At 42.9% G+C, this 24,674-nt stretch overlaps 1 protein-coding gene across 9 annotated transcripts in view; it reads left to right on the forward strand.

The window, feature by feature from the left end:
* The window catches only part of UNC5D (unc-5 netrin receptor D), a 629,157-nt gene that overhangs the window by 320,748 nt on the left and 283,735 nt on the right, over nucleotides 1-24,674 (forward strand). For all 9 annotated transcript variants that reach the window (XM_080659992.1, XM_080659990.1, XM_080659987.1 and 6 more), the window contains exon 4: nucleotides 19,953-20,056. In XM_080659992.1, coding sequence (XP_080516118.1) covers nucleotides 19,953-20,056 — 104 coding nt within the window. The remainder of the gene's footprint in view (nucleotides 1-19,952; nucleotides 20,057-24,674) is intronic.

Raw genomic sequence — 24,674 nt, forward strand, 5'->3', positions numbered from 1 at the left:
TTTCCTGTGCAGATTCTTCCCTTTCTTCCCACCTCTAAATATTGTGGTACTCTACGCCTCTCCTTAATCCACAGACTTTCCCTAGGTGAAGTTTTTCACTCTATGGCTCTAGGTACTACCTATCTGCTGATTATTTGCAGCCTTAAGCTTGCATCTCATCTCTCAATTTCTTTGCTCACTGACTACCTGAGATAATATCCACTTGGATCTCTACTAGGCATCTCAAATGCAGTATCTCCCAGAGAGAGCTCTCTTGGTTTTCATATCATCAACTTTCCTGCAAAGCTGTGTTTAGTCCAGCCTTTCCTGGTTCAGTAATGTCCCCTCAGAGGCTCACGACAAGACCTCAGTGTCACCATCTAGGTTCTTCAGTTTCCTTCGGTCACATCCCACCAGCATCAAGTCCTGCCAACTCTATCTCCAAAATATATTCTGAATATATCCACTTCTCTCCATCTGGTGCAAACAATTGTTATTTCTTTACTGTGATAATCTTACTGCTTCTATTCTTGCACTCTTAAAATCCATTCTCCACACAGTGGCCTGAAAGATTATTTTTTAAAAAATACAAACCAGATCACAGTGTTCTCTTGGCTAAACTTCCCTGACTGTCTTTCCAAATTTCTTGATATTGGCCCCCTCGTACCTTCCCTGCACCTTAATGCTCCCCTTCATTGTCCAGTCCCAGTGACTTTTTTTCTCCCTCAAATACCCGTGCTGGTTCCTATTTCAGAATCTTATGTTGTTCTCGTTTTCTTAAAAGCATCCCCCAGACCTCTGAATGGTCAATTCTTTCCTGTCAGCTTTAGTTTTATCTGCATTATTTGTTATGGATTTTATTATCCCAAAAGTGGACAACTTCTGGCTAAATTGTTCTCTTAGATCCTTTTGGAAAGGTTGATTGAAGGTCAGACAAACTGCAGCTTACCTTCAATTGCTCTATGTAGCCAAGCAGGAGGCAGGCGTGCTGCATGTTTGGCGGCATATCCCATAATCCACATGCTCAAGACACTTGGCCACACCTTCTGGCTTCAGGGAGACCTGGGTCAAGGGTGGGTTGGGGGAGGATCAAAAAAACTAAGTGTAGTTCAAAACTTACATTACTTTTTGTTGCTGGTTGGTTTTTTTGTTTGTTTGTTTTTGACTCTCTCCCCTCCCTTTTCCCCGCCCATATCTCTCTGCAGCACTAATACTGAATTATAATGAGGTGGTGAATATTAAAGCTTAAGTTTATTTTTAGGTCATTTCTTTTTAACTCCTTGTTAGTTCATATCCTTCTAATTTCCTGTGGAGGGCTAGGAGAGCGCTGAGGAAAGTCAGGAATTATTCTTCACGTCTGTGTTGTTCTTGAAACTCTCTATCCCATCAACCATTGAATGCTTTTTGCATTCAAGTGTTCATCAGGATGCTGAGCTGCACACATGCTCTGGTGCTTTTGTAGGGGGTGTGGGGTTTAACTAACATCATGGATAGGAATCCGGAAAGTAGGAAGACGAGCAGCATAATCTTTCTATACGCTTCTGGACAACTGAGCAGCCTGGTCTAGACAATGGTTTCTGGGGCTTTACTTTAACAAAAAAAATCTACATCAAAAGTACCTTGTTTCAGTAGCTATTTCTGCGTTCAAACAACAGTCAGTATTCCCAATAGCACAGTAAATAGAGCAATAATACAAAAATATAGAATGTGGAGCTTATGGATATTCTGCCCCTCTACCTTTCAGTAGAAAACAATGTAGATACAAAATGTGAGTTATTAGCTTTCTTTTAATTTGATTTAAAGCTTTAAGAACAAGGGAGCAGAGAATTTTGGATTTTTCACCTAATAACTGTTCCCTGTTGAAGGTTGTTGAGATCTGCTATTTAGGTCAAGCTTCAGCTGTCCTTGATGTATTGACACAGCCAAATCAATGTAATCAATGCGCAAAAGGTGCCTTTTATGGAACTTGGAAACAAAGCAAACCCCACAAATCCTTCCCCAAGAGTGGTTTCCATATATGGAGTTCTCACCCATAGTCCCTGCAGGAAGAATTGGTGCTGAGTGGCTTCTGAGATGGAGGTGGCCATGTTGTGTCCCACAGATGCCCACTGTCATGTCCATGGGTTCAGGAATGTACAACTAGATAGGTTAGCTGCATGTGAACAGACTCAAGAAGGATAAAGTGACTATGTGCTTGTAGATTATTGCTCCTCTGAGTATAACTTGATCCTGAAAGAGAATCTGCCATTGATAGTGGCAACAGAAGGAAAAAAGACAGACGAAGAAGCAGGCAGCAGTGACCCTGAACTATCAGAAGCCATGAGTAAAAGCAGAAGCCATTAAGACAGCACAGAGTGAGAGGCAATTGTTCAGGAGGAGCAAAAGTAAGAGAAGCAACATCTGTGCTAAAAACTATGAAATCACCCAGTTAATGGAAATGACACTGGATCTCTTCATCCTCTCATCAGGCCATGGTACAGTCTCTTTAAGGCCTGCTTGTTTTGTGATCCTTACTCTCTTTTTCAAGCCTGGTCTGTGGTCTTTCTTGGTTTCCAGTCAGTCCTGGACTCAAAATTAAGAATGTCATCCTCTTGATTTTTAATAAATTTTCATTTTGGGGGATACGAATGAATATTTTGCATGTCGTTGTAAACAAAAGCAGCCAAATATAGTGGAATGTAATAAGAACATAGGTCAACTGAGGGCAGGTCAAATTAGTGCTCAAGCATTTTGTAAAATTGCAGCTGTTTCTGCCCATCACCATGCGTCCCTGCTGCTGGATACTCCCTTTGCAACATCACTGTTGCCTGACTCACTGCTGCTTGTTGTGGAAGGGCTAATGTCACACAATGCTCGTTATAAAATGATTGACTAATAACCACAGAGGAATTGCAGATCACGGAGGTAGGATGGGGTTCTAACAATGCTCCCAGGTTATTCCAGGGCCCTGAAAACAGCCTTCAGGAGCCTGCCTGACAGGAGTGCTGGCTTCAGCCCAACTCCTTGCTTTCCTAGATCCTGCTCATTACTTGTACCAAGGTGAGGTCAAGGGAAACATGAAGAGGCCCATGCAATTCAACTAGGGCTAAAGATGTCTTTTCTTCCCTATTGCAGCAAGATTTACTCAGCAGGAGTTACCTCTGCTATATTCAGAAATCTTAGGAATTAACAGATGTCACCTGTACACCCCTGACATATGGGAATCTACACATGAAACTGTGCTTCAGTGTGAGTTTCTTTCAAGGAGACTGGCGAGATCAGAACTTGAAGATCCACAGCAAAGACATGAAATGACAGATAAGAGCAGCTTAGTCTTAATATGGATCACTGGGTTAAGAAATTTGAAGAATTCATAGATCTAAGCAAGGCAGAGTGTTTAAGCCAGGCTGGCAAGAGAGGCATATATAATGTGCCAAATACAAGAACACTATTATCTAGGAAAGGACTGACCTGACAGGAAGCCTTTTATATGCTTCCTTTGGGAACTGAAGTGAGTAGCTGACTTCTCAGGCCATAACCATCTAGGGCTGGAGACTGAGGCAGAACCAAATGAGGGCACCAGACCTTGACTTTCATTTTGCTAGCATCCATCTGTTCTGCATTTGAACCAACCCTTTCATTACAATTGATCTGTATTTGGCTAAGTTTCAAATTCCTTTTATGTGACTTGTTGTTTCTTCAGAAAAAAATATGGGTGGGGAAGATTCAAAGCTGATTTGAATACCATTGTAGTTGGACACTACTGGGACATTATACCATCCTCTTGCAATCTTAAATGACTATGACCATGCCTATTTAAAAAAAAAAGACTATGATTTTTCACTGGCTGATTTGGTGTGAATGAGTAAATTATTTTTATTTCATTGCATTAACGGCCAGAACATTGAATGAGCCAATAACTCCCTAGTGTTGCTGAGCTGCAAAGAACTATTATTCGCAATTGAATTTTTATTGATTTTCTTGTGCTACAATGACTTTTCTAACATAGTAGCATTGAAAGGAAAATTAGAAAAAGGCCAAAATAGGGCATCGGATGAGGAAAGGGAGGCTGCTGCTTCCCATGTTCTAGCCCCAAATTTACGACTTACTGGCAGGTGTTGCTGACTCTGAGTGATGCTGTTGCTGATTACACGATTTACAAGTTAGTCAAGGGCCTGGCTCCATCACCTTTCCCTCCTATTCCCTTCTGATATTTTTGCTTCCAGTTATTTTTGGCCGTGTTGGCATTCTACTGCAGAGCTGACTAGGGCGGAGAGATGGAGAAGGAGCAGAAGTAGACAGAGTGATGCTCCAAATGGGCCAGGGCTGATGTTTGTCAGTGTCATACGAACACACACACTCACACACGCGAAGGTGAGTGAATGAATGTGTTACTTTAACATCATTGTAGTACATTTATCCATTCATGTGTTTGCTTTTCCTAATCATCTTAACTCTTGGAGACTTCGTTGTATATGGGTTTAAAATAAATATTCAGATGAATCTAAATGGACTCTCACTCATTCAGTCAGTATTTACTAGTAAGTGATTACTATATACCCTTACCAGTACTAGAGGCAAGGCAATCAACAAAGCAGATGAAAAAAGGTGTCCTTGTGCACAGATTTCCATGATGAAAATTAAATTAAAGGAGAATATTTTGGAATTCACTGAAGATTTAAAAATACAGTGCTTCTTGCTTCCTTCTTTAATAGACATCGTAGGAGTGAAACTTGTATAATAAAAGCCAAACACAAAATATTTCCTCCCACGCTTCTGATTCAGTTCGGTCTAGTTAAGAGAATCTCAGGAACTAATAGGAAAGAGAAATTTTTTGGACATTGATTTTTACTGCTTATAAAAGTAATGCATGTTCATCCCAGAAGTTTTGGAAACTACAGAAAGAAATGAAGAAGATGATTGATATACCCATAATCATCCAGTTGCAGATCTTTGAAATGTTGAGTGGTTTCTCTGTAGGGCTTTTCCTATAACATATATAGTAATCCCACACCAGTTGCTATTTTAAAATCTTTAAATCATCTATCTTGATGTGTATGTGTGCAGTTCGGTTGAGTCTCTCCTTATACCAAACAATGTGACAATTATTATTTTTCTTCCTCCCATAGACCAAGTGAGCATGATTATAAGTGAGATCACAAGGTAGGAATCTATTTATATTCCACCCTCACAGTATATATGAATAGAAGACCAAATCTAATAAGAGTGCCCTTATGTGGTGTGATAAGGTTTTGAAAGAGAGATAATAATTTACAAAAGAAGAAACACAAATGGCTAAGGAAGATATTTAGAAGGACCAATATCACTATTTATTAAAGAAACATTATCTTTTTTACATCAACTAGAAAACCATTAATATGTCCCTTTACTTATCCAAACAGGCTTTGTAGCTTCCAGACTCAAGAGACCACACACTGTATGATTCCATTTATTTTTTAAATATATTTTTATTGATTTCAGAGAGGAAGGGAAAGGGAGAGAGAGATAGAAACATCAATGATGAGAGAGAACCATTGATTGGCTGCCTCCTGCAAGCCCCCCACTGTGGATTGAGCCTGCAACCTGGGCATGTGCCCTTCACCAGAATCGAACCCAGGACCCTTGAGTCCACAGGCCAATGCTTTATCCACTGAGCCAAACTGGCTAGGGCTGTATGATTCCATTTAAATAAAATGTCTATAACAGGTGAATCTTTTTTGTTTCTTCTTTTATTTTATTTGCCTATATAATAAAAGATAGGCAAGCATTTTGCAGAGACTTGCAAAAAAGGAACAAGAGAGCATAAAGATGTTTAAAAAAAACATTAAGCCAGTAAAAGTCTGATCGAAACAATAAATGAGGTCTGGTGTGTATTATGTAGGTCTGTGAGTTGCTCTGTCTCTGCTTACTTATAATTTTCTCTGAGAATCTTTTCCTGGAATCACTCACTAGATTTAGTAAGGTAGGTCCCACTGTGATGCATTTTTTAGAGAACTTTCTCCCCCTCTATCTCCTCACTCATCTATATACCTCATAATCACTTGTTTAATGTCTATCCTTCCTGCTGAAACATATGCTGTGGGAGGGCTAGAATGGTCAAGTTCAGTAATGCACCCCCACTGCCTGGCAGCTGAGTGAATGTAGGAGGCTGTAGCACATTTACTGAAAAGTAAAGGTAAATTAAGAGAATAGCTACCAGGAGAAACCAGTTTTTAATGCAGATGTACCTATTTTGGGGAGGTAAGTAGATACATTCTGTAAAGATATAATTGCTGCATTTGAAGGAAGAAAGTTCTTACTAAAATATATATTAAAGATAGAGCTCATTCACTACAAACTATTTTATATTCAAACATTTACTTGCAAACTTTTAAATATTCTTTTTTTAGTTACATTTTTAATTTTGAGATAATTGCAGACACATTCAGTTGCAAGAAGTAATAAAAAGAACCTTAGCCAGTTCCCCAAATGGTAATAAATTGTAAAACTGTAGTAATGTAACAACTGGAATATTGACATGGACAGACTCAAGATAGAGAACATTTATATCATTTTAAATAATCTTTCATGTTGCCCATTTATGGGCATATCCACTTCCCTCCTACCTTTCCCCCTTCTTTTATCCCCCAGTAACCATTTGCTCTTCATATCTACATTGTTGTCATTTAAATAATCCTATATAATAAAAGCCTAATATGCTAAGTGTCCGGTTGTCCAGTCATCTGTTCAACTAATCAAAGCGTAATATGCTGCCAAAACCGGTTTGGCTCAGTGGATAGAGCGTCGGCCTACAGACTGAAGGGTCCCGGGTTCGATTCCGGTCAAGGGCATATACCTTGGTTGCGGGCACATCCTCAGTGGGAGGTGTGCAGGAGGCAGCTGATCAATGTTTCTCTCTCATCGATGTTTCTAGCTCTCTATCCCTCTCCCTTCCTCTCTGTGAAATATCAATAAAATATATTTTTTAAAAAAAGCGTAATATGCTAATGATAAGCTAAGGCCACTCAATTGTTTGCTATGATGTGCACTGACCACCAGGGGGCAGACAGTTGACTGGTTGACTAGTCTCTATGATGTACAATGACCACCAGGGGGCACAGGCTCCAACCGGTATGTTAGCATGCTGCTGGGGTCCGGCTGATCGGGACTGAGCAAGATGGGCCAGACATGCCCTGGAGCCCTCCCGCAGTCCCTCCCTGGCTGGCCAACATCCTGTGTCCCTCTCCGGCCTTGATCGTGCACCAGTGGGGTCCCTCGGCCTGGCCTGCGCCCTCTCGTAATCTGGGACTCCTCGGGATGTTGGAGACACGGTTTCGGCCCAATCCCACAGGCCAGGCCGAGGGACCCCACTGGTGCACGAATTCATGCACCAAGCCTCTAGTGTTATAAAAATTAAGTCATATGGTATGTAAGTTTGGGGGACTAGCTTTTTGCACTCAGCATTATTCTCTGTACATTCATCTTGGTAATTGTTGTATTAATAGTTCATATCATTTGTAATGTCTGCATGGTATTCCATTATATGAAAGCACCAAAATCTATTAACCATTCCTATATTATTAAATACTTAGATTGTTAGCAATTGTTTAGCATCATAAATGAAGATTTGAGCAAAATCACTATACTACATTTTTATGTAGCTATCTAATCATTGTCTTAAAATTTTTTTCAAGAGTAAATCCTATATAATAAAAGGCTAATATGCAAATTGTCCCCTCGACCAGGAGTTCAACCAGGGGGCAACTCCCCCTGCCAACTGCCCGCAGCCTCTCCCCCTGGCCAGCCCCGCCCCCAAACAACACCCCCCCCCAGCCAGCCAGATCCCACCCATGCACAAATTCATGCACCAGGCCTCTAGTTATTAAATAATATAAATGAATTTTTAAATAGTAGATTTATTGAGATCTAATCCATAATACCAGTAATAAATTCACCTATTTCAAGTGTACAATTTAACAGTTTTTTGGGTATTCTCAGAATTGTGCAACCATTGCCAGTGTCAAATTTGGAACACTTTCATCATACCAAAAAATGAAACTGTTTTCAATGCCTCTTATCCCACACCCACCTACAGCCCTGGGCAAATACCAATCCACTTTCTGGCTCCATGGATTCACCTGTTATAGACATTTTATTTAAATGGAATCATACAGCCCTAGCCAGTTTGGCTCAGTGGATAAAGCATTGGCCTATGGACTCAAGGGTCCTGGGTTCAATTCCAGTGACAGGCACATGCCCGGGTTGCAGGCTCGATCCCCAGTGGGGGGCTTGCAGGAGGCAGCCAATCAATGGTTCTCTCTCATCATTGATGTTTCTATCTCTCTCTCCCTTTCCCTTCCTCTCTGAAATCAATAAAAATATATTTAAAAAATAAATGGAATCATACAGTGTGTGGTCTCTTGAGTCTGGAAGCTACAAAGCCTGTTTGGATAAGTAAAGGGACATATTAATGGTTTTCTAGTTGATGTAAAAAAGATAATGTTTCTTTAATAAATAGTGATATTGGTCCTTCTAAATATCTTCCTTAGCCATTTGTGTTTCTTCTTTTGTAAATTCTGTTTTCCTGCCCCTTTGCCATTTTATTTTAAGGTATTTATCCTTCTCACTGTCCTTTGCAAGTGTCCTTTCTATATTAAAGCTGTTAAGCCTGTGCCTATAATTTTGCTTATAATGTTTTAGATGAAACTGATGTTTAATTTTGACAAAATATTATCTATCAATCATTACTTTTCTTAAGTGTTTGTTCTTCCTTCAGTTTTAGGTTTAGAACTGTCTTCCCCATCCTAATATCTAACACATATTTTAATGCTGCTGTAGTTTTGTCCTGTTATGCTTCCAGTGCTCTTAAAAGGATTTTACATGTATTGGCATTTCATTTTCACACACACACACACACACACACACAAAAAAAAAAAAAAAAAAAAAAAAAAAACTATAAAAGGAATTATTATTCTCATTTTATAGATGAGGAAACTGAGGCAAAGAGAGATAAAGATACTTATCAAGGTAGTAGTAAGCCCCAGACCCAGAATTCAATTAGATACTCTGCCTCCAGTCCCCACCCTTTTCCATGGTTTGCAGTCCTGCCTAGTGAATTTCTGGGACACAAGACCTATTTGAATGTTCATTATTCACTAGAGGCCCGATGCACGAAATTTGTGCAAGGGGCTCAGCCCTCGCAGCTGCAGCAGATGCCTCGGCCCTCGCAGCCCTGGCTTTATCCAAAAGGTCGTCTGGAAGGTCATTTGGCCATCCAGTCTAATTAGCATATTATGCTTTTATTATTATATGTTAGTTATTATGCATGCTTAGATATGTTACGCATTTCTCTTTCCAGAAGTTTTGGATAATTACATGAATAATCTACACTAATAAAAGAGAAACATGCAAATTAACCATCACTCCACTACACCAAGCAACACCCACCAGCCAATCAGAGCGAGTATGCAAATTAACCCATCAAAGATGGAGGGTAAATTTGTATAAGCAGGCAGGCGGGCAGCACCATGGCCCGGCCTTGGGGGGGAGGCCTGGTGGGCAGCGCCAGACACTGCTGGCAAGATACCAGTCCATCGGGGCCCTGGGAGGTGGGGTGGGCAGCGCCAGATGCCACCCACAGGGTCCGGGTCCATCGCAGGCCACGGAAGGGGCAGCGGCCTGCCTAGCCACCCCCGCCAGGCCCTGGGAACATCACAGCCCTGGGAAGGAGTGGCAGGGCCTGCCTAGCCACTCCCGTGGGGCCTGTGAACATCGCAGGCATGGGGTTGCTGAGACCCAGACCGGGCCTCTGGCCACAGATTCACAGCTTCGTGGAGACCGACACTACCAGGCTGCCGGTGGCCATGTGGCTGGGCCACAGGGTGCCAGTTCAAGATGTGACACAGAGAGGAGGTGCGGGAGGAAATCCAGAGAATGGGATGTGGGGGTTCAAGACTCACTTCCTTTGGGCTTTGTCCTTCTTGGTCTTGGTTCTTTTCTTTCGGGCCTGGAGCCCAAGCACTGCAGGAGAGAGGGATGGATGAAGGCCGAATGTGGAAGGAGAGGCGCGAGGCCCCACTGCGGGGCTGCCTGAGGGGCGGCTCCAGGGCGAGTGCCACAGCTTTGGCAAAGCAGCTGGCCAGGAGGCGGGGCGCTGAGCAGCACCTCACCATCCCTCTATGAGGACACCCCACACAGGTGCTGCCTTCAATAGCAGGCTCTGGGCGACATCTGCAAATGCTACTGCAACCTCTAACATTCTGGGCAAAGAACTGACCCTGTGCCCTTCTGGGTACCAGGCTTGCTAGGAGTGTGCTGTCACCAATGCCATAGATCAAAGGCAAAAACCTGGCGAGGCGGGGTGCACCAGAGGGGGCTCGGGCTGGGGCAGGGGACCAGCGGGCAGGGATCTGCCTCGCCTGCAGAGAGAGAGGTTCTGCAGTGGCCCCAAGACGCGGGTGGGCCCGGCCAGGGATCAAGGGGCATGGAAGGACACCCGGGCGGAGGGACAAGGACCCGCAGGCCTGAGGCGGGGATTGAGGGGCGGTGCCACCTCAGTGGAGGGGTGCCGCACTGCAGGGTACTGAACTGACATGATTCAGAGAAGCTCCCAGTGCTAGCTGGCCTCGCCCAGGCGGCCTTCACACTTCAGAGGCGGCAACTCCTGCTCCCGCCTTGACCCAAAAGCAAGCCCGCGCCTCCCTGCCCCACGGCAGAGCATGCCTAGGCGGTGAGTGCGAAGCCTTCCACCTGCTCCAGAGAAGCGGGGGACAGTAAAGAACGGGGGCAGGGGACTGGGGAGAGGAAAGAATGTGGAGCGTCCACAATGAAGAGGGGCTTGAGAAAGAGGCTTGGAAGCCTGATGGGAAGGTTTGTTGTTTGCCTGGCGGCTGCCCCTTTGGAAAGACAGAGAGCGCAGCTGTGAGGCCTCCCTGCAGGCTGAGTCAAGTTCCACAGCCAACTGGAATTGGCCGCAGTGTCCTGGTCTGTAAAATGGATTAAGCGTGTCCCAGTGCCTCCTTCACTGAGCTTTGATGGCCAATTGAGATACTATATAAGGAAAATGAGGGAAGAAGTGAGAAAGAAAAGGAAAGGCGAACAACACAAAAGAAAGACTGGAAGGAACCTGTAAACCCATTGTCACTTAAATAGGGAATATAGTCAATAGTGTTGTAATGATGGTATGATGCCGGGTGGGTACTGGAAATATCGGGGAACACTTTGTAAAGTATATGATTGTCTAACCACTATTCTGTAACTAATATAAAACCTGAAACCAATACAAAATAATATTGAACGTAAAGAAATGAAAATTGGAGTGAAATTTTTATAAATTTCAAAGTTTAAATAAAGGCTGTAAAGGAAGGAAGAGGGAAATAAAAATAGTGTTTTTCATTTTACCACTTTATTGTCTTTTCAGTACATGAAAAAGACAGTTGTCTTTATATGGTGCTTTTATACTTTTCTAAGTCATTATCTCATTTTAATTTCAAGGCAACTTAAAGACAAGATAATTATTCCCTCCACTATTCAAAGAAAGGAAATCTTGGTGTTTGGTCCCAATGATTCAATCGTCAAGCCCTTATTGTAAAGCAGGGTTAGTAAAGTTTTCTGTGAAGGGTCATATCTATACTAATAAAAGCCTTGGGGTGAACAGGCCAGCAGGGGAGGGTAGTTGGGGGCAATCAGGCCAGCAGAGGAGCAGTTAGGTGTCAATCAGGCCGACAAGGGAGCAGTTAGAGGGCAATCAGGCAGGCAGGCAAATGGTTAGGAGCCAGTGGTCCCGGATTGTGAGAGGAATGTCCCAGATTGGAGAGGGTGCAGGCTGGGCTGAGGGACACCCTCCCCAGTGCACGAATTTCGTGCACCAGGCCTCTAGTTTTATATATTACAAAAAGTATTTCAATTTATACTTATGTGGTTTTAATTGCCCACTGCCAGATTTTATAAAAACCCAACTTCCTGCCGAAACCGGTTGGCTCAGTGGATAGAGCGTCAGCCTGTGGACTGAAGGGTCCTGGGTTCGATTCCGGTCAAGGGCATGTACCTTGGTTGCGGGCACATCCCCAGTGGGAGGTGTGCAGGAGGCAGCTGATCGATGTTTCTCTCTCATCGATGTTTCTAGCTCTCTATCCCTCTCTCCCTTCCTCTCTCTGTAAAATATCAATAAAATATATTTAAAAAAAAACAACCCAACTTCCAATTACTTAATTCATTGTTTTGCATGTCTTTTCATTATTTGTTTTATTTAAAAAGATAATGTTTTCAGGAAGGGTATGAGGCTGATTAAAATCGCTTGGTTCAATCATGTCTGAAACTATTGTCAGTTTGCTCATGAATAATAGTTTGTTTGGGAATAAAAAATTAGTACCTGTGTTTTTTTTTTCCTAAAAAACAAAACCAGATTTGATTAATTATACTCTGGTATACATCAGAGTTCTAGGGAAAAGTTCTAGTCATAGCCTGATTATTTTTTCATTGTCAGTTACTTTTTAAAAAAATATATTGAGATATATTTGACACATAACATTATATACTAGGTAACTTTAAAGTATGCAATATGGTGATTTGGTATATGTTTATATTGTGAAATGATTACCACAATGAGGTTAGTTAACATAACCATAACATCACATACTTCCTTTTTTTTTTTTAGTGAGAACATTTAAAATTTACTCTCTTGGCCCTGGCCTGGTGGCTCTGTTTGGTTGGAGCATCGTCCCATACACCAAAAAAGGATGTGGGTTCGATTCCCAGTCAGGGCATATACCCAGGTTATAGGTTTGATCCCTGGTCAGGCTTGTAGGGGAGGCAACCTATCAATGTATCTCTCACATTGCTTGCTCTCTCTCTCTCTCTCTCTTTCTCTCTCTCTCTCTCTCTTTCTACCCCTCTTCTCTCTCCCTTGATCCCTCCCTTCCCTTTCCTCTCTCTAAAATAAATAAAAATTTATCCTGGGATGAGGAGTAAAAAAAAAAAAAAAATTACTCTTTTAGTAACTTTCAAGTATTTAATACAGTATTATTAAGTATAGTCACCATGCTGTATGTTAGGTCCCCACAACTTATTTATCTTATAACTGGACCAACATCTTTCATTTCTCACACCTCCCAGCCCCTGGTAGCCACCAACTTACTACTTGTTTCTAGTAATTCGGCTTTTTCAGCTTCCACACATACATGAGATCATACAATATTTGCCTTTCTCTGACTTATTTCACCTAGCAAATGCCCTTAAGGTTCATCTATGTGTGGCAAATAGCACTGAGTAATATTCGTGTGTGTGTGCGCATGTGTGCATGTGTGTGTGACATTTTCATCCATCTATGGACACTTAGGTTGTTTCCATGTCTGTAAATAATGCCTCAACATAGAGGTGCAGGTATCTCTTTATTGTAGCAATTTTATTTCCTTCAGGTACATATTCAGAAATGGGATTGCTGGATCCTATGGTTGCTCTATTTTAAACTTTTAAGAAACTTTCATACTGTTTTTCAAAGTGACTGCACCAACTTATATTTCCACCAAAAACGCATAAGAGTTCTTTGTGCTCTTCATCCTCACCAGCACTTATCTCTTGTCTTTTGGGTAATAGACATTCTAACAGGAGTGAAGTGGTATCTAACTGTGGATTTGATTTGCATTTCTCTGATGATTACTGATGTTGAGCACCTTTCCATGTACCGATTGGTCATTTGTATGCCTTCTTTGGTAAAATGTCTAGTCAGTCCTTTGCCCTTTTCTCCCCCAGCCCCCCAGATTATTTGTATTTTGCCTATTGAGTTGAATGTGTTTCTTATATATTTTGGATATTAACCTTTTATCAGACATATAGTTTGCAAATACTTTCTTCCATTTTGTAGGTTGCCTTTTCACTTCGTTGGTCCTTCCTTTTGCTGCACAGAAACGTTTTAGTTTGATATAGTCATACCTCTTTACTTGTGCTTTTGTTCCTCATGCTTTCCGTACCAAAACCAATGTCAAAGAGCTTTTCCCCTATGTTTTCTTCTATGAGCTTTATGGTCTTAGTTCTGACAGTTAAGCATTTAATTCATTTTGAGTTAATTTTTATGAATGGTGTAAGCTAGGGGCCCAATTTCATTGTTTTGCATATGAATATCCAGCTTTTCCAGCATAATTTATTAAAGAGACAACCCTTTCCTTATTTAATATACTTGGTTTCCTTGTCAAATATTACTTGGTTGTATATTTGATGGTTAATTTCTGGACTCTTAATTCTGTTTCATTGGTCTATATTGTTTCTATGCGGTACCATATTCTTTTGATTACTAAACCTTTGTAATAAAATTTGAAATCAGGAAATGTGAAGCTTTCAGCTTTGTTTTTTCTCAAGATTGCTTTTGCTCCTCAGGGTCTTTTGGGGGTTCCATGTGAATTTTAGGATTTTTTAAAATTTCTGTGAAAAATTGAAATTTTGATAGAGATTGCATTGAATCTATACATGGCTTTGGGTAGCATGGAAATTTTAACAATGTTAATTCTTCCTATTCATGAAAGTTTTAGTTACTTCTGCTTATTTACTACAAATAAACTTGTAAAATAATTATTTAAAATTTCCTTACTTATGTCAAAATTCAAATTTTCAACTATGACATATCTAGTATCTTTTTTTCTTTTTGAAATGATTTTGCCATGTATCCAATGACCTCTTTTGAAAACACAAGTCTTTTTTTTTTAGCTCAAGGAATAATTATTATGATTGTATTGGTTATCATTTCTTTCAGCTTATTGTCTTCTAACATTCCTATTATATTCAATTGTATTTCCCTATCTCAGCATTATCTCTTGTTAATTATTTCATCTTTTCTTCATCGTTAACATTGTGCTATTTTTCTCTTAGCTTACATATTCAGCATGTATTTGTTAAGGAACTGCCCTGTACCTGATGTTCAATAGGCACTGGAGATTTAAGGGGGAGCATTTCGGATATAAACCCACTTTCATAGAACCAGATCTACTGAGGGGGGAAAACGGGGTAAGCAATTATAAGAGCTGTAATAGAGGGAATTTCCTAAACTGGAATTTCTTGGTTCTGAAGCTATTGCCTCCCATCTCTCTAACCACTGGTCCATAATTTGTGACACTTGGGCTGGGACTCCCTGGCCAGATCCACCAATAGTAGCACCAGAGGAGACTGGCCACAGGAAGAGGGAGGCAAGGATACTTCTTCCTGCACATTTTTTTTCCCTGTCAGAATTATCCTAGCAGAATTTCTTCATCTAGGAAGTAAGTGCCAGTTGATTCTTATTTCCAGCTTTTTTTTTTTTCTATATGCTTGCAGAACCAGCTTAATGATGCCCCCTTGAGATGCCAGCACTAGTTTGGTGAGCAATCCTTCTTCGGAGGTCTGTGTCGCGACTCCTTAAGTCCTGAGGCACCAGTACTCACCGTCCCCTCCTTAGACATTTGATATCTCTCTAAGCTTCAAAATGCTATAACCCCAACCTCACCCTTTGATCCTGCATCGCCCACCGCTTCTGGGGGGACCTGCTTCCCACAGTTCCCCTTGGACCTTTTTATTTCTCCGATTATTTACATTAATATTTTCTGTTAAAACAACTGTTGTGCTATGTTTTACACCTGTTTTCTGTGTCATTAGTTCAGATTTCTGCAATATTCAGCATGCTGTTTACCGCCTCTATGACAGATATATTACTAATTCAGCAGTTTTGATTGTATATATTTTTTCCTGCATAGTGTCAATTTCCTTGATATCAGATGTTATCCTATTTATAACTCCCTATTCTAGATTCTCAGTTGCTATTTCCTTTTAACTTTAAAGAACTTAAATTACAAATTACCTAAAATGTCTCTTGTTTTGTATCTTAAGAGGAAGCCATTTAATTTCAGTTCTATGAATTGTCTCCTTCATTTTTTTAAATATATTTTTATTTCAGAGAGGAAGGAAGAGAAATAGAGAAATAGAAACACCAATGATGAGAGAGAATCATTACTCAGCTGCCTCCTGCACGCCGCCCACTGGAGATCCAGCCCTAAACCCAGAGATGTGCCCTGACTGGGAATTGAACCCTGACTTCCTGGTTCATAGGTCAATGCTCAACCACTGAGCCACACTGGCCGGGATGTCTTCTTCATTTCATTATAATCCTTTGCATGCGGCTGGGGATGTCTCCCATACTAATAGAAGTTGCATAAGTTCCCATCTGAATCTTTCAAGCCTTGGAACTAAGATAGGTGATAAAAGTCTTTAGTTTGCCAATTCAGAAGCCAATTAGGAGGAGGCTTGTAAGCATTTACCTCTGAGTCTAAGAGTTTATTTCCATAATTTGTATTATATTTCGTATCTAGCGGAAATTTGTTTGGTGGATTTGCCCTCTTTAGGAGTCCAGAATGTCAGTGTCCCTGCCACCGGTGTTAGGTGCAAGCCAGGCCTTCATGGTACTTGGGATTTTCACTTGGTGTGATATCTGGTTCCTGAATGGCTGCCTGTTAGGAGCTGGACCAGATATATGACACCCCAGTTGTTCTCTAACCCCCTACTCCATTTAATCTTTGAATCTCCACATTGAGAGGTGTTGATATGCTTCTTGTTGGAACTCTTCCAGTTATTTCAAAAGTCAATTGGGAAGAGCAAGAAGTTGGGTACATCCTTTCTTTAAATGATCTTGGTTGTATGGGATCTACTAGAAAGGTCTCAAAGTTTCTCGTTTATAGATAATACCCTTTCTTATATCCCAGTGTCAATACAGGGCTTTCCTTTTCATATACATACTATAGGCCTGGTGCACGAAATTCGTGCACAGGGGAGGGGGAGTGTCCCTCAGCCCAGCCTGCACCCTCTCCAATCTGGGACCCCTCGAGGGATGTCCGACTGCCCATTTAGGCCCGATCCCAGTAGGATTGGGCCTAAATGGGCAGTCGGACATCCCTCTCGCAATCCAGGACTGCTGGCTCCCAACTGCTCGCCTGCTTGCCTTCCTGATTGCCCCTAACCGCTTCTGCCTGCCAGCCTGATCACTCCCTGACCACTCCCCTGCCAGCCTGATTGATGCCTAACTGCTCACCTGCCAGCCTGTTTGCCCCTAACTGCCTTCCCCTGCAGGCCTGGTCACCCCTAACTGCCCTCCCCAGCAGGCCTGGTCACCCCTAACTGCCCTCCCTGCAGTCCTGGTTCCCCCCAACTGCTCTCCCCTGCAGGCCTGGGTCCCTCCCAACTGCTCTTCCCTGCAGACCCGGTCACCCCTAACTTCCCTCCTCTGCTGGCCAGGTCACTCCTAACTGCCCTCCCCTGCAGGCTTGATCGCCCCCAACTGCCCTCTCTTGCAGGCTTTGTCCCTCCCAACCGCCCTCCCTTGCTAGCCTGATCGCTCACAACTGCCCTCCCTTGCAGGCCTGGTTCCTCCCAACTGCCCTCCCCTGCTGGCCATCTTGTGGTCACCATCTTGTGTCCACATGGGGCAGCCATCTTTGACCACATGGGGGCAGAGATCTTGTGTGTTGGAGTGATGGTCAATCTGCATATTACTCTTTTATTAGATAGGATAGAGGCCTGGTGCATGAGTGGGGGCCAGCTGGTTTGCCCTGAAGGGTGTCCCGGATCAGGGTGGGGGTTCCCTTGGGGTGTGGGGCAGCCTGGGTGAGGGGCCTGTGGTGGTTTGCAGGCCGGCCATGCCCCCCGGCGACCCAAGCAGAGGTCCTGGAATCTGGGATTTATGTATCTTCTACAATTGAAACTTTGTAGCCTTAAGCAGAGGCCAAAGCAGGCCAGGGCTGCAGAAGCTTGGCTTCCTCCATCACCGTGGGCAACCCTAGCCTCCTGCTCTTTCCAGCTCCGTGGCTGCCGCCATTTCTGTTGGGATTTATCTTCTATAATTGAAACTTTGTAGCATTGAGTGGAAGCCTGGGTGGGCAAGGGCAGGTGGAAAGCTTGGCTTCCTCCATTGCCAGGGAAACCCAAGCTTCCCTCCTGCTCTCTGTGGCTGCAGCCATCTTGGTTGGGTTTATTTGCATATTCCCTCCTGATTGGCTGGTGGGTGTGGCTTGTGGGTATAGTGGAGGTACAGTCAATTTGCATATTACTCTTTTATTAGATAGTATTTACTAGTAATTATCTATTTATTGAACAATTGGTTTTCTGTGCTTCATCGGGTTGATTACAGATTACCTGGTGTTGTCAACCTGCAATCTTTATTTAGCACCACTGAGCAAGACTTCCTTTAAGAAATTATGCAATCAAAGAGAAGAAAAAAGTGACAAACACAGCAAACAAAATTCGTCACAAAAACACAACCCTTTCCATTAGCAAACTGATGTCTTGTGTTAGTCACTCACTCTCTCTAATTTAGACTAATTTCTATATATTTCTGATAAATAAATGAGTCATGTGGAAAAGGGATTTTTGACTCAAAGACCTCTTGTTGGGAGAGCAAAGGAGAGTTTGTGGTAAGATTGTAAAGGAAACATGAGATTTTTTAAAATCTGGAGTTTATGCACAATCCCTTCATTCACAGTTTTGTCATCAGTTATGTGACCTTCATCACACTTAAAATCAGAAATTCTGAATCATAAAGGCTGTGACAATATATGGATCTCCAACAGAAGGACCCTGGCCTTACCATTTGGGAACAACAGAGAAATAAGAAGATGGGTTCTGCCATTTGCCTGCAATACAAGCCTTTTAGAGGATCTTTTGCCTCCTGTACACTCATACAGATCTCGGAATATACAGCACCACTGACAGAAGACATCAGTTGCCTCTGGGAGGGAAAACATTAAGAGTAAAATTCAAAAGCAAGTGAATACATGGATTGCTGTGCTTGTTATTCATCGAGTGTTTTTGACTTGCTAAAAGCAAGTTTAATGTATTTATAAAATTTATAAAGATGTAACTGATTCTGGAGCTCTGCTCTTTACAGGGAACATATTTCATGTTATTGTAAGCACTGGAGAAAATTAAATCAATAAATCCACAGCCTGTAATTTGAGATACTCAATTGAAGAAAAAATACATTGTCAGGGCGGGAGGGGGATCATTTACATGGAGGAGGACTTGTAAAACTGTCTGTGCACTCCAATGCCAGGCTTTCAAGTGACTGCAAGAATTCAGCTGGTGCTGTAAAACTATTCAAGTGTTGTTATGACACCTCAATGGAAGCAAAGGTCAAGTCCCCCTGTTGTTCATGAAGCATCCGCTCAAGTGGAAAGCCATGCAAATGAAGCTCTTTCTGAACTGCCCAGGCATCCTTTTCCCTGAGAAAGCTTTGCTGGTGCGCAGTCAGCCCGCATGTCCGGAAGCGTGGTGAATTTCTCACTGGCATTGATGCTCTCTGTGACCGCTGGCCAGCCAGTGAACCTCTCCATGCATCTCCCTTCCACGTGTAAAAGGTTAACAGTGCCACTTGTTTGCAAAGTGCCTGGAGCCCTCCGTGAAGGGCACTACACAGATACCCAGCACTGTGTTTGAATAGAGGGCACTGCATTTTTAATTATGTGTTTGGTTGGCTGGATTATAGATTTTATTGTGGTTCAATGTGGCCCCTTCTCCCTGGTTACAAATAAAAGACTAATAGGTAATCTCACTCTATTATCATCTTCTAGAGCCCCTTAGAGGGTTAAGGAAATGCCAGAGGTTATAGATTAATAATGTATTCTTTAGTTAATAAAAAAAATATCACACACATCTCAGCTGCATAATAGCTGTGGATGGCAATTTATTGGGCCAAGTGTTTCATCTGTTGCTAAGCAGATAATGCCGGCAAAGACTCATGAAATGAGTTTTGTTTTTCCGGCTCCCCAGTAAATCTTTTATCCTCTTATCAATATCAAGCATTAAGCACAGTTTTGTTAAGGTTTATTTTAAATGTGCTTGTGCATATTTGGGGAAATGATTCTCGCATTCTGAAACTCCTGAAACAATGAGTTTTTTTGTGTGTATCTAGGTCGTGACAGTAAGCTCATGTTTTTACTGTATTTGGAGCAAATGTGAGTAATTCTGGCCCTGGAGCTAAGTGTCCTATATCTCCCACTTCTTTGCAGATTTACGGAAGAACTTCGAACAAGATCCGCAGGGAAGGGAGGTTCCCATTGAAGGCATGATTGTGCTGCACTGCCGGCCGCCGGAGGGAGTCCCTGCTGCCGAGGTGAGAGACACCTGGGACAGGCCTGTTCCCAAGAGGGAGGGTGGAGTCCTGTGTGCACATCCATGTGGAGTGAAAGCCTGTGTCTGGCATCCTTGCCCTCTGAACCCAAATGGTAAAGGTGGTGAAGAAATAATGAAGGCAATAAGTTGGAAGAGGAAATTGCCTCTCGTCTACTTTCTTGTTGACACTGAGCTCTTGCTAGGCAGCCTGGGTAGGATTTGGTCTGTGTTCTTGCTTTGGTGGCCTCAGATCATGTAGGTGGCACCCTCTGTGTCCTCTGCCAGTCACCTTGGCACACTGATGTGCACATAGTTTATGGACCGATCTGAGCTCTAACCAGCAAGACCGTGTGAGTGAGTGTCCAGGGAAGGAGTGTCCACGTTCAGTGGTGTTTGCGTGTGCTCATTCTTCACTGGCTCCTGGAACATCAGTGAGCCTTCGTTAGGTGTCGGGCACTGTGCTGACATGATGTAAAAGGGGCTGAAGCCACATGTCTGCGATCTGTTATTCTTTCTTCTCAGTGAGGATTTTATTTTTTGCATGTTTTCTAGCCTTTCTGCCATATTCTTAGAATATAATTGTCAGTAATAGGACGCTATGATAACAGGAAGGCTTCCTGAACCTTCCAGTCGCTGTTAAAGATGTTCTGAGAGGCTAGTAATACAGTTACTAAGGCAGTGTTGGCGGAGGCTGGCGCGTCAGAAATACCAGGAATGCTTAGTAGACCTGCAAGTTTATAAACATGGGCCTGAGTGGAGCCTTGCACACTGTGGCTTTTCTCTAGGAAGCTGGGGAACTGTCCTTCGAGCTCTGGCTTATTCACTGAGAAGAAGAGGTATTTTAAAAAGTCAAATAAACAAAAGAAAACAAAAGGAGCCTCTGCTTCACGTTTTAGCTAAAGTTGTTGTGGGATTTCATAGTTGAGCAGACAAAGGAGCAGAAAACATAAAGGGGAATGAAAAGACACACACACTGGCCTATGTAGACAGAAAGTGTGCTGGGCGGACAGTAGTCAAGGTTCTAATGGTTCAGAGAAATGAAGCAAACAGACTTGAAAATTAAAGCGAATATTCCAGGCATGATATGAAATGATTAGAAAGGAAAGGGCTTAATTTTTTTTTTTTTAGATTTTTATTTAATGTGAAAGAGAAAGATATTCGATTATTTTTTTCTTTGCCACCACCTTGTTCCTGAGCAGGTGCTAGGCAGCAGGGCGTTCGGTGCACAGGTGAACGTGTCAGCCTCATTTAAGGGACACCCTAAGCGCTCCAGGGAGTCTAATTTGGGCATCAGCAGTTCAATCCAGTCACTACCCATCTCTCACAACCCACGTTCCCAAACGCTCATGCATAAAAATGTCTCGCCCATGTCACACTGGCTGCGCGAACAGCCAGGCTTCCTTCCAAGCCTCAGCCAGGTCGCCGCTGTCAAATTTGGCAGAGAAACGGGGAGGAAGGTCACGTTTTATTAGCTCCCCGTCTGTGGAAACCTAACATTCTCACATGTCTAGGAATCAATTTTTACAGCTGGAAGAGAACTTTGATGTTTACCTGGCACAGCCTTTGAATTTGAAAGGCAAGAAAACTGATGCTCAGATCAATGACCTACCAAAGGTCTAGCAGCCATTTAAGGGCTGTGTTTAAAATCTTTAAAGAGCTCCTCGAAGCTCTCAGGGTAAAAGTCTCTGTTCTCCTTGTGCCTTACCTGGCCTAACGTAATCTGGCCTGCTGTTCTCTCTGACCCCATCTTCTGCTACTCTTCATGTGACCTCCCTATAACCACACTGGCCTCCTCACTCCTCCTCAGGTGTGCCAGTCATGCTTGTACCCCAGGGCCTTTACACATGATGGCCCCTCTGCTAGAACATTCTTCTGCAGCTAATAAATTGCTTCATCCCTCCCTTTAGGCTTGCTCAAATATCACCTGCTCAGTGAGGCCTGCTCTGGACACTTGACTGAAAGTGTCACTAACCCACCCCCTGCATATACTTTCAAGCTCCCTTCTCTGCTTTATAATTTCTCATTAGCTCTTATCATAAACATTCTACTGTATTTACTCTGCTTATTGTCTGTCTACTCCACTAGAATATAAGGTTCCTGAGGGACATTTTCCTTTATTTTTCTATTGCTGTATCTCCAGAAAATAAGAGACTGCTTTTAGATCCAGGGGCTCAGTAAATGATTGTTGGCTGTGAATGAAAACTAGTTTTCTCTATTGATGAATATTTGAGGTTATACGAGGGCCTACCTCAAACAAAACCCATTAGACTGGCGTTGTTTTTCTCCCATTCTGGTATTAGCAAGTGAGTAAAACATCCTCCACCTGCTCTTTGAAGACATAACTAATAAAATCAATGAGTAAAAGAGAGAGGACAAAGGAGAGAAGTATAAAGGATGTGCAATCTGGTAAGATAATCATGAGAAGGGAAACTATACTTTGGTGTGTAAATGCATCCATGAGTGCATGCATACACACACCCCTACCCACATCTCTCTCTCTCTCTCTCTCTTTCTCTCTCTCTCTCTCTCTCTCTCTCTCTCTCTCTCAGCTTTCCAGAGGCTGCAGGAGATTAGGAATTCCGGGACTTCAGGGCTCTTCAGGGCTGTGTTTAGAAGAGGGGGTTCCTGTGGGGACATGGGCTGACCTCTGGGAAGCAGCATTCCTATCTGTTCAACCACTGGGGCAAGGCTTTACCTGATTGAAGCTTGGAAACAGCTCTTTGCACATCCCTCCACACTTCTTGCCTCTGTTCTTGAAGGCAAATGAGTTCTGCCTCTTCACTCAATTCATTTTCCATCTTCATTAGCTTCTGAGGGTGCTTTTCAGCTGTCACCACAGGAGCAGAGCAGGATGTAAACACTTCCAGTGGCCACACAAACCAGTGTCACTGGCAAAATGTTTGGGAGAGAGGTTAAACAGGGGAGACAGGACGCAGTACAGACGTATCCAAAAGAAAGTGTAATTTCTTTTCTGGTACCTACCCTCCTGACAAATTTCCAAACTGTAGGGATTCACTTTCTCTATTAGTTACCTAGGGCTGCTGTGACAAATTACTACAAACTAGATAACCTAACACAATAAAAAATGTATTCTCTCACAGTTCTGGACGCCAGAAGTCAGAAATCAGGATGGAGGCAGGATTGGTTCTTCCTGTGGGCTCTGGCAGACAATTTGTCCATGCCTCTCTCTTAGCTTCAGGGATTTTCGGTGGTACGTGGTGTCCCTCAGTGAAGACACAGCACTCCAGTCTGTACCTCTGTCTTCACATGGTACTCTACTCATGTGGTGTGTCTGAATATCTCTCTTCTTCTTTTTTAAATATATTTTTATTCATTTCAGGGAGAAAGGGAGAGGGAAAGAGAAATAGAAACATCAATTATGAGAGAGAATCATTAATCAGCTGCCTCCTGCACGCCCCACACTGGGGATCCAACCTGCAACCTGGCATGTGTCCTGACTGGGTATTGAACCATGACCTCCTGGTTCATAGGTTGACTCTCAACCCCTGAGCCATTCGGGCTGGGCTGAATTTCTCTCTTCTTATAAGGACACAAGTCACTGGCTAAGGGCCAACCCTGATTCACTATGGCCTCATGTTACTATTCTAGGTCTCAGTCCATCTGTAAAGACCTTATTTCCAGATCAGGTCACATGCACAGGTTCCGTGTGGACGTGAAATTGCAGGGGGCACTGTTCACCTCAGCGCACTTCCCATCCTCCCTTTGACATCACATCACTCTTTCATGTTAATCATGTATGAGTTTTAGGAATAAATTTTCAAGTCAGGCTGGCTAAAATTAAAGAGGGCTATTCTGATTCTGAGGAGCAACTGGGGCTAGAGGGTGGTTTAAAACACAAATTCTGAGCTGGGAGCAGAGGAAAAGTTCTGCTTCCTATATTTTATATTATAGATGGATATAGAGGTGTTTCAACCACACTGTGGAATGGGCTATTGTGGGGCCCTAGCAAGCATTTATAGCATCATCTTAATGCAGGCAAGCGTCCCCGCTCCCAACACTTGAGTTATTTGGAATTTCACTTGTTTATGAGCTGATACTACCTATATCTGCGCACCAGTATTTACAGCTCCTTGTCTCAGCAGTAGCTCGTGCAGTAGTTATTACCACCATCTGTGTTGTTGTGGAAGGGAAGGCAGAATGAGAGTGGAGAGCTGAGGAAGAGAAGGATGGGGAAGGAAAGTGCAAACGTGCATAACCTTCCACAGCTGGGGGTCTCCTGGGTGGAGATGTCTGCCAAGGCCTGTCTGGTGGTCTGCAGCTCCTGAAAAGTGTATCCTGTGCATCCTGTCTTCACAGTTGTGTGAGGAACCCGCAGTGAATGACTCTTGGGAATGGTAATAATTGGAAACTGTGCTTGGAAATGGATCGGTTATGTAACTGTCACTGTGAAATAGTATCATGCATCTTCCCTGAGCAGTCCATGCTCCACCCTCCCCACTGCCCACCTCCAGTAGGGGGGGTGGGCTGAGGAGCCATCACTGGAAAGGGTTGTGGCTGGCAGGGCTGTTGGATTTGTCCTGCAGTGGCATAGGAGGTCTCCTACTTGGGACATTGAAAGGCACGTTGGGGGCAAGTCCAAGTCTTGTTTTCACAAGACA

The sequence above is a fragment of the Plecotus auritus genome, assembly GCF_963455305.1.
Source record: "Plecotus auritus genome assembly, chromosome: 3".
NCBI classification, from domain to species: Eukaryota; Metazoa; Chordata; class Mammalia; order Chiroptera; family Vespertilionidae; genus Plecotus; species Plecotus auritus.